The 10,964-nt window shown below is 40.7% G+C and overlaps 1 protein-coding gene across 1 annotated transcript in view; it reads right to left on the reverse strand.

Annotated features, from left to right (window-relative positions):
- Positions 1-10,514, reverse strand: part of VKORC1L1 (vitamin K epoxide reductase complex subunit 1 like 1) — a 54,700-nt gene extending 44,186 nt beyond the window's left edge. The window contains exon 1 of the mRNA XM_068967386.1: positions 10,304-10,514. Coding sequence (XP_068823487.1) covers positions 10,304-10,497 — 194 coding nt within the window. The 5' untranslated portion in view covers positions 10,498-10,514. The remainder of the gene's footprint in view (positions 1-10,303) is intronic.
- Between the last annotated feature and the right edge of the window lie 450 nt (positions 10,515-10,964).

A 10,964-nucleotide genomic window follows, 5' to 3' on the forward strand; every position in this document is an offset into this window, starting at 1 on the left:
CAGCAACTCCACATAAAAGAAGTGGGGCACATTTGAGTCTTCCGTCTTAGGGTTTGGTGCTCAAGTCCTAGTCAAGAATAAGAGGCAAAGTTTGGGGGTTTTTACTGCCAGTACAAATACTTAATATAAATCTGTCCCTTAGGAGCCCCATAGATTTGAAAACTGTGGCTGTGGGCTGGAGAGAATTCTAATATTCCTGGATCCCACCAGAATACCACCCTAAAATTTCTCAGTTTCTAGTACCACATCAATCACATACAGAACAAAACACAATGGGCATCTAGGTTAAATGTGCATGAGATTAGCAACTCCAGAAGAAGCAGAAAGCCAAAATATGTTTGTTCCTTGATAAAAAGATTTTAGTGAAGGCTGTCTCCTTCCCAAATTCACCTATAAAGTCCATACCACTCTTACCAAAATTTCAATGGGATTTTTTTTAGAGCTTATCAAAATAAATTTTAAAATTCACCTGAAACAATAAATGCATGATAATAGCCAAGAAAAAAATTGAAAATGAGCATATTTGCTCTATCTGGTATCAAACTGTAGTATATAAAGCTGCAGGGGGAAGAGGGACTGTGTAATAGAATTCTGCAGAAACATACACAAACACACCATGGGGATCGAACAGCAAATCCAGAGGCCCTACGTATATAAAGAAATTCTTGCAGCATTTCAAACATGGACAAGTCAATAAGTGAAATTAGGAAAAGCTTGTCAATTTAGAAAAAAGATCTCTACCCCACATCAGACAAAAAGTAAATTCCACACAAACCTAAAGGGTTAAATATGATATGAAAAAACAAATTTCAAACACATGAGAGTTAAAAAAAATCTTGGGATGGTAGAGATTTTGTTAAACAAGATTAAAGGAAAAAAAAAACAACAACAACAACTCAAAAGCTACAAAGTCAAAGATGGGACCGCATAAAAAGTTTAAACTTCTATATGAATAAAAACACCATAAATGAAATTAAAAGACAAGTGAGAAGAAACTAGTTGAAAAAATATGTGTAATGCATACAACAAAGGATTAACTATTGTATATGTGAACAATTCCTGCTAATCAATAGGCAAAAAAAAAGACCACCCTGAAGGGAAAAAAATGGTCAAAGACACGAACAGGCGATATCCAGAAGGAATATGAATGCCCATTAACATGTCTGCACAAAAGTTACGTTACAGACTCATCTAAAGTCTGATAAAATATAAATCACATTTTATATGATTAAGAAATTAATTTTTTCAAAACTAAAAGAAATTATAAATATACATTCATCTGATATCAGAATGAGAAATGCCCTTCTAAACTTAAAACCTAACAAAAACTTACAAAGAAAAATAAATTTTATATACTTTAGAAAACCCCTAGTACTGCAAAAATTAATGAAATAGAAAATGGCAAAAAAATTAACAAATATAATAAATTATTCATATACTTTAAATATAGAAAGCACTATCTAAATCAATATAGAAATTCTTAGATCTATATAAGCAAGACTGGAGAATAAATGCAAACAGTTAAAACAATGTGAAAACCATGAAACCTTGCTTATCCTTGGTGGGGGGGGAATGGAGGTCAAAACAATGAGATGACATTTTTCACACATGAAATTGATAAAGGTGTAAAAAAATGAGAATGCCCAATACTGGCAGAGGTACAGGGCACCTGATGTTCTCCTATTTACCTTACAGGTGGAATTTTTAATGACATGAGAAAAGAATTGTGACTTGTTACATAAGGAAAAAAGATATAAAATACATACAGTATGATCTCAACCATATTTTAAAATAATAGCTAAGTTTTATGGACACTTACTTCTCTGCCAGACACTGAGCTAAGACTGTCTACAGGTTATCGGTGCACTGGTGCACTTCATATTTACAATAATCTTGAGTTAGACGCTTTATTATCCTCATTTTATGGAGAAACTGCAACAAGAGAGATCAAGTCATGGAGCCAAGGTTTCAACCCAGATACATCTGCTCTAGTCTGGGATTGTAACTACTAGTACAATGGACAGGAGGGAATAAATCAAACTCCTAAGAGTTACATATACTCCTCTTCCTATTTTGTCATGGATATTCCATTACTTTACTTGTAAATATAATGCTGCTTTCAAAAGCTCAATAATCACACACAGTGACAACAGCATCCTTGAAATGCTGACAGTGTCAGGTGCTAACGACAAAAGAAACTTTATAGATCATAATCCAGGGGATTAAAAAAATTTTTTTAAGCAAAGGAATGCTTTTCTAAGTGAAATTTTATATGGACCTACAATGTAAGAAACAAATTAAAGCAGCATTTCATTCTATTAGTGTATTTGAAAAGCTCAAATTTCTAATATTTACAGTGAAATTCTTTTGATGAACACAAACTCTAATAAGTTCTGGAAGACTGGGACAAACCTGTTTTGTTTATTGCCCAGTATATTAAAAAAAAAAAACCTGGTTCACACAGATTAGCAGTTACAAATAAGTCTTTGTCATTCTTTTAAAAACAGCACATTTTTGCTATCTAAGGATTTATTACACCTGTCCAGAAGTCCAAGTAGAAAAATTCTAAGTTAAATCTCTAATAATATCAATGAGAATATGTGGTAACCACAAATATTTTGGTAGAAAGAAAAATATGAAGCTTAAAATATATACTAATCTGACATCAAGACATTATATATACAGAGCAGTCACATGTTACTGCACAATGCAATGAGAGCTGTCTACAGGAGCAAATTTGCTCCTATAATCTTACATGAACAAATAAGCACTGGTCTGAATTTTAAAAAGAACAATATAAAGCTACAATTTTTCCAGTCAACAGAATTTTTAGAAATTCCAGTACATGCACAAAGCAAGCAAGAAATGTCATTATAAGAATTGTTACCTGGCTGTTGGCATTATGGATAATCTTAGTTTTTTTCTTTTTATTTTCCCTCAAATATCCTAACTACATTGGCTTTTCTCTTTTTTTTAATGTTTCATTTAAAAATAGTTATAAATCACAGGAATTTGCAAAAAACTGTAGAGGCAGGTCGCAAGGACCCTTCACCTAACTTCCTTCAACGGTAATATCTTACATATTTCTAGTGCAAGATCACAAGGCAACTGACTCTGGTACAATCCACAGAGTTTATTAATATTTTCACCACTTTTACATTCATGTGTGTGCTCTATGCAATTTCACATTTGACACTTGTAGCTTTGAGTAACAACAGTTGAGATACAGTTGTTCCCTCCCCACAAAGCTCCCTCATGCTGCCTCCTTAGCCACACCTTCCTTCCCCTGTTCCTAACCCCTGGCAACAAGTAATCTATTCTTCATTTCTATAATTCTGTTATCTCAATAATGTTATATAAATGCAACTGTATAGAATGCAACCTTTAAAGACTGACTTTTTTTTTTTAACCTAGATAACCTGGCAGTACAAATCAGCAGTCTTTAATTTGTTAAAATTTAGCATGATATAACATTTGAATGTGTATCAATGTTTGAAGTGGAAATCGCTCAGTCATGCCCAGCTCTTTGCGACCCCATGGACTGTAGTCTGCCAGACTCTGTCCATGGAATTCTCCAGGCCAGAATACTGGAGCGGGAAACCATTCCCTTCTCCAGGGGATTTTCCCAAAGCAGGGATCGAACCCAGGTCTCCCGCACTGCAGGTGGAAATAGGTGGATTCTTTACTGTGTGAGCCACCAGGGAAGTCCAGTAATACTGGAGTGGGCAGCCTATAACTTCTCCAACAGATCCCCAACGCAGGCATCAAACGGGGGTCTCCTGCATTGCAGGAGATTTTACCATCTGAGCTACCAGGGAAGCCCTGGTTAACAGTGTTTACAGTGTTTTAAAGTTTACAGTGTTAAAAATGTGACTCAAATGCTTATGAAACCCATGTTGTACTACCATAAAATTAGGATTCTGGGGAATGAATTCTTTAAATTAATAATCTGGTACAAACCTAGTGCAATCTAGTACAAACACATTACAGAAGAGAAGCCCATGGCACAGTGCTTCTAAATCTTATCTATGTTTACAAGAACACGTGGATTACAAGAATGCCTGGCTGTGCATTTTTCTGGCCAGCCTCTAGATTCCAGTCCTTTCCTGACCCAGGTAAGTTTCTGTTACGTGAGAATATGACTGTTTGCTTCCCCCTACAGAATGGTCACCGTTTTTGCCTTTCCACATATTTAGAATTCTTTCAAATCATCCAGGAAATGAATCTCCCTCAAATTCTTGGTTCTGGAGATTTACCTCCACCACACCCCAGGTGCAACTCTCTAGTCTCTAAGTCCTAATGAATCAACACCTCTGTCAGAAAGGACTACCCCACCCTAGGGAAGTGAAGTGAAGTGAAGTCGCTCAGTCGTGTCCGATTCTTTGAGACCCCATGGACTGTAGCCCACCAGGCTCCTCCGTCCATGGGATTCTCCAGGCAAGAATACTGGAGTGGGCTGCCATTTCCTTCAATTCAAAATAACTCTTCCCCCCTCCCCTCCACACCTCCAGGTACCTACATCCACCGGATGTTTCTTCTCTCGGCTATTCTGTTAGGTCTTCCTGATCCTCACCCCACTAGGACTCTGCTCACTAACTGGGTGTGACAAAAGCCGTATCTTTACAAGTTTAGGCTTAGAAAGCAAACACTCCAACGAGTTACTTCTTGAACATCATGCCTTCATAGTGATGTCCTTGCTTTTCCAAAAAGATCACTCTCAATAAGTAAAAGCTAAAACACAAAACTAGGCACAGATGGAAAAAAAAAGCATAGATGTGTCTATATTTTTAAAATTTGGCTCATATTGGTATTACTGTATCACTATCAGATCAAATGGAATTTAAAGTAGAGGTAAAGAGGGACTTCCCTGACAGTCCAGTTTAAGACTGAGCTCTCTCTGCAGGGAGCACCAGTTTGATTCCTGGCTGGGAAACTAAGATCCCACAAGCTGCAGAGCAAAAAATTTAAAAATAAAGTAGTGGTAAAGAGCCAAACTGCCTGGGTGAAAATGTGATCTCTGCCACTGTATTTTCTAAATCAAGTTTCATTTACCCTCTGTGTACTTCAATCTTCTCATCTGTAAAATGGTAATAAAAATGCCTCACAGAACAGTTTCAAGAATTAAATAACATATGTAAAGCATTCAGAACAGTGCCTAGCACACAGTAAACATTATCCAAGTATTAACAATTATCTCTAACACATGGCAATCCAGCTTCACCTCTTTGTGACATCTATTCTGCTTACACTCTGATGTTCATACTGCTCCTGAAACAGTGGTCACATAAGAATCTGTGTTTTATTTATTAAATTGATCTTGATCAAAACTAACTAGCAGAACAAATTTTCTCTTACATAGAAGCAGTTACTATTAACATTCCACCAAACATGAATGTAAGCACTTAAAAGTATAGTGGTGATGGAAAGAATGCTAGCAAAGAGGAAAGTACAGATCAGAACATAGAATATGGCAGCTTTATGTTTAAACTGGGAAACTAATGTCATATTTATGCCTGTAAACACATAAGATGGCTCTATAAAGCTTCATGTCTGATTACGGAAAGGGAGAAGTACAAGCCTGGGAGAAGGATTATGAAAGGGGTGATTCACTGTATATACTTCAGTATCTTTCAAATTTGAAGCAGTAAATATATTACTTATGTGTGTGGTAGTTGCTCTGTCATGTCTGACTCTTTGCAACCCCACTGACTGCAGCCTGCCAGGCTCCTCGGTCCATGGAATTCTCCAGGCAAGAATACTGGAGTGGATTGTCATTCCCTTCTCCAGAGGATCTTCCCAACCCAGAGATCAAACCTGGGTCTCCTGCACTGCAGGCAGATTCTTTACCGTCTGGGCCACCAAGGAAGCCCATATTATCTGTATAAGAATCTAATTTTTCAAATGGAGGTGGCGGGTGGTGGTTCCTCTAAACAAGTACTCTGGACGCTAGTCTTCTAGTCCCAAGCTGCCACTAACTCTGCTACCCTGGGTAAGTCATTCAACCTGTGAGTATAGCCGGACCAAGCTAGGGGCAGCAAAGATTCCTAGGTTCTAATCGAATTCCAAAAATGTATCTCAAAGAGGAGGGCAGTAAATAGATGGTACTATCTTTAAGATATGAGGGGATACTAGTTCAACATTTTGCAAAGTAAGGCAACTTTTTGAGAACATGAACTGTCAAGCTTATTAATCTTTCAAGATTATTTCTGTCTTACATAAAAGCTCTTCTTAGAAGGGGTCTAATGCAACTTACAGGAAATACCTTTAAAGAATATTCTGCTCATTGCTTTGTGTCTCTCACCATACCTGTGGACTTGTTTAAATGGATTTTATTAAGTTTTGTGTGTGTGTTTTTAACATGGACCATTTTTAAAAATCTTAATTGAATTTGTTACAATACTGCTTCTGTTTTATGCTTTGGTTTTTTGACCCCAAGGCATGTGGGACTTTGCTCCCTGATCAAGGGATTGAACCCATGCCCCCTGCACTGGAAGGTGAAGTCTTAACCACTAGACTACCAGGAGAATCTCTGGACTTTAAGTTTTTATACTAAAGTCTTTCTACTATGCCATGGAGCGAGCAATAAAGTGCATGTGTGCACACTCAGTTGCTAAGTTGTATCGAACACTTCATGACCTCATGGACTGCAGCCCACTAAGCTCCTCTGTTCATGAGATTTTCTAGGCAATAATACTGGGTTGCTATTTTCTTCTCCAAGGGATCTTCCCAATCTAGGGATTGAACCAGCATCTCCTGTCTCCTGCACTGGCAGGATTCTTTACCACTGAGCCACCTGGGAAGCCCCAGCAATAAAGTACACTAGAACAATTTACATTTAAAATACATAAATACTACATCTAAAACAAGAAACTGCTACTATTTAAAGGCATTTATGATGAGACACTGCAAAAAAATAATCATTCCACCTCCAGTCAATAACAGCTGTAACTAATTGAGTACATACTTTATTCCAAGTATCATCCATTTATTCATTCCGTGTATCCTTTTTAATCCTACCATTCATCTGGCAAAGTAGGTTTTAATATCCCTATTTAACAGGAGAAGTGACTATGGCTCCATGAAGATGACAACTAGCTTGATGTCACAGTCTAACAACTGAAGAACTAGGAGTCCACCAAAAATCTTTGGATCTGAGCTCAGTGCACTAGACAGGGATTAGTTGGCAGGCTGGTGCAGACTTGCAATGATGTTTTTTAGTAATTTAAACATAAATGAGGAAAAGTAAAATGAAAGTAAAATTTTCAACAAAGCTAATTGATTCGGTTTAAAGGTCTTTCATGCTGAGATTCGGTTCTAATTATTTGAGTTAAAATATCCTTCCTTAAAATGACAGTGACAGTAGACAGTGCGTCTCTTTCGTCTCCTGCATTAGCAGGTGGGTTCTTTACCGCTAGGAAGAAGCCTGGCACCTCTCCTGCAGCCTCCCAATTTGGGGGGGAATACTTCTGAAATCCAAAAAAATTTGGGAACTACTTCCTTAGACAATGATGCCTCCCAAAATAACAGAGGACTTCATACATACACCTCAAGACTCTCTCATTAATCTCTATTTTACTTGGATTGGGACATTGAAGGATTAAGAAATGGGAACAAAGTGAGTTTCAGCAATCCAAAAATCACATGAGTTAATGTTGGATTGGCCAGAGAACTTTCCTCAGGATTTGTTTCACTGGTTGATTTTTATCATTCTTTATCTTCAATTCCACTCACTCAAACCTGGGCACAAACTTTCTGTTCCTAAAATAGTCACATTCTTTACTACTACTGCTAGGTGGCAATCAATACTTAAGTCAAATAAAAAGATCTACTACTTGAGGCCTCCAATAATTTGCCTTTATTTAAAGCCTTTTTCACTTTGACAAAATAAAAACTTTTAATTAGGTTTAGTCTACTACTTCCGAAAGAAAATTGGTCTATAAATCAGACTCAAGCAAATTTCCAAATTTCTCTATCTCCATTGTGTGTGTGTGTATATATATAATGTATATAGACAGATAGATATAGTGTATATATATACATATGGCTTTGCAAGTAGTTTACAAACAAGTTGGTCAAACTAGATAAATTTCTTGAATTTTACTGTATACATGGCAAATAAGCTATTTACTTCTCTTAGTAGCATGTCTTATTTCTTACCTTTTTTGGTGAGCAAATTTAAAATAGTCTATGTACACAGCTACACAATTAAATATTAGTTTCAGTCACAACATATTAAATTCACATTTAAAATTATAAAGAGATCCAGATTTTTCAGTCTTACATAAACTTTTAATCTCACTTGATGCTATTTATATTATTTTATGGTGCCTTATTAAAATGAAATCAGAAAACAAAAACCTGTATCTCACAGGACACATAACGGAAAATATTTAAAATCTGTACTTACTACATGACTCAAAACCACTCTTTTTAAAAGGAGAGCCAATTTTAAGAACTTAAACATACAGTCTGGATAATGTAAATCACTCTTTCCATGCCCAAAACTTAACAGATCTAGTAAAATTTATTATAGACTACAATGTATCCAAAAGCTAAAACTGGTAATAATTGTGCTTAAATTCCACATTAATCTAATATCAAAACTTACTTTATTTCTTCTTTTTTCAAATACCTGATATATACTGCTGCACAGTCTTTTCATTATATATTTATTCAGCTAACTTTGGGTGCAAGGTACTCTAAGTATAAAAGTCCTTCCCAATGGATAGTGAAAATAATATACAAATGTTTACATAAAATACACTCACTGGTCCTCATAAGGTTATCTGAGAGTCTGTTAGGTCTATTAACTTGGTTCAAAATACCCAACAACAAATGTAAACTTTTTGTTACTTTGTTGTATTTTAACTGTTAACTGGTATCTACATTTTAAACACATTGTGTCTAATGTAGCAATAATGATAACTATTTTCCCACTAAAAAGTTACAGATGAGAAAGAGTACTTGCCTCACTAAGAACATTAAAGGGAAAAGATCCTCAGCCTGGAGCTTGTAAATAGTAACAAGACAAACTCCAATGCTAGGTTGTTCATATAATCACCAATATGTAGGTCAAAATAACTAGTAAGCTATATACATGACTGTCTGCCTAGTAACCTACAGATCAACAGGAGAGGAAGAAACTGCTCAAACGTGACTACCGCTAACAAACTCAAAATATTAGGCATAGTATGTCTCTATTAACAGTGCAACCTGTGTAACCTAGCAATTGTAAAATAATTTCTTTTACTTTTGCTACTTTTTAAAAAGGAACCCTCCTCAAAAAAAAAAAGAGCCGTCACTTTAAAGATGTAAATTCCTCTTTTTTTTCAAAGTAATTTGCCTAGGAAAATCTAACGCAGAAAATAAAGTGTAACAGATAAATCAACTACAACATGCTTAAAAACCTAAGATTATCAGTAAAACAAACCAATCCCTCCAGTTTAGCAATCTATGTATTTTTAATCTTCGGTGGGTATTTCATTATAATAACCAACAACGTTTAAAAGTCACCCTTATTCCCCAAACATCGTCATCACACATGACATATTTTACTGAAATTAAGCTGAGACTAGACCCAAACTCAGGCCACCGGGCACCCTGAAATATACGAGGGGGAATCCAAGAAATCAGATATGTTGAGTGCCGGTATCTTCTTCCAGAGTAGGGTCAAATTCGTGTTTGCCCGCAAATGTCACTGTCTCAAGAAGTCTCCAAAATTCCCATCAGCGCTCCAGAGTACAAAGAGGCCTGACCACGGAAACACCTGTCCTAGCACCAGGAAGACACTGGGAAATGCAACCTCCGAGCCCACGCCGGCCGCACAGCCTAGGGCAGCAGCGGCGACCCCGGACGAGGGGTGGACACTGACCTCACGGCTCCTTCGAGCAGCGTCCCGCACCCCCGACCCGCCTCCCGGGGCGAGAACCAGGAAATCTGTCAAGCCAGCCGGGACCCACCCTCCGTGAACCCCACTCGCTCCTTCCCAGCCTCCCCAACTGCTCTCGGTCCGCTCCGGCCTCCCCGGCTGCACTCTGCCACCTCATCCCTCCCTCCTCGTCGGTCTCGCGGCCCCGCCACCTCAGCCCCGGCGGCCTGCACTCCGGCCGCCCCTCACCCCGGGCCGCCGCTCCCCCCCGGCCCCGGCCGCGGCCCCCTGCCCGGCTCGCGGCGCCGTCCGTCCCTTCGCGGCCCGGTCCCCGCCGCCCCCCCAGGCCCGAGCTCCCGCCGCGCGCTCCCCACCCCCAGCCTCCGCCCTCGCCCCGCTCGGCCGCTCCCGGCCCGCTCCCCCCAGCCGGGCTACCTGGAGGCAAGGGCGGCGGAGCACTTCACCCAGGGCCCCAGGTCGCAGAGGGCCCGGTGCTCGGGGTCCCGCTCCTTCTCCCGCTCCACGTGGTAGGCGTAGATGGAGAGCAGGATCCCGGCGGCGCACACTGCATACCGGGCCACCCGCTCCCAACGCGGCACCGACACTCTCAGCAGGACGGGCGCCGCCATCTTCCCCCCTCCGCCGCCGCCGCCGCCGCCTCCTTCACCACCACCGCCGCCGCCGCCGCCGCCTCCCTCCGCCTCCACCTCAGCCGCCGCCGCCCGTCGGGGCCCGACCCAGCCGCTGCCGCTACCGCCACCGCCTCCGCCGCCGCCGCCACCGCCGCCACCGCCGCCTCGCCCCATTGGCTCGACCGTCTCCTCCGGGCCCCGCCCCCACAGGCACGCAGCCCAACCGCCCCGAAAGGAGAGAGCCCGGCCGGGCTAGGAAAGCGCGCGCGGGCGCGGAGGGAGGGGGAGGAGCGCGCAACCGCCCAAGAGGCCGGCCGACGGGCGGAGCCAGAGGCGGCGCGGCGCGCGCAGCGGGCGGGGCCAAAGAAGGGGCGGGTCTATGGGGTGAAGGGCGGGGCTTTGGGGCGGGAGGGGAGGGGCGAGCAGGAGTGGGGTGGGGCGAGCAGGGGTGGGGTGGGGTGAGC

Source organism: Capricornis sumatraensis, chromosome 3 (genome assembly GCF_032405125.1).
Source record: "Capricornis sumatraensis isolate serow.1 chromosome 3, serow.2, whole genome shotgun sequence".
Lineage (NCBI taxonomy): Eukaryota > Metazoa > Chordata > Mammalia > Artiodactyla > Bovidae > Capricornis > Capricornis sumatraensis.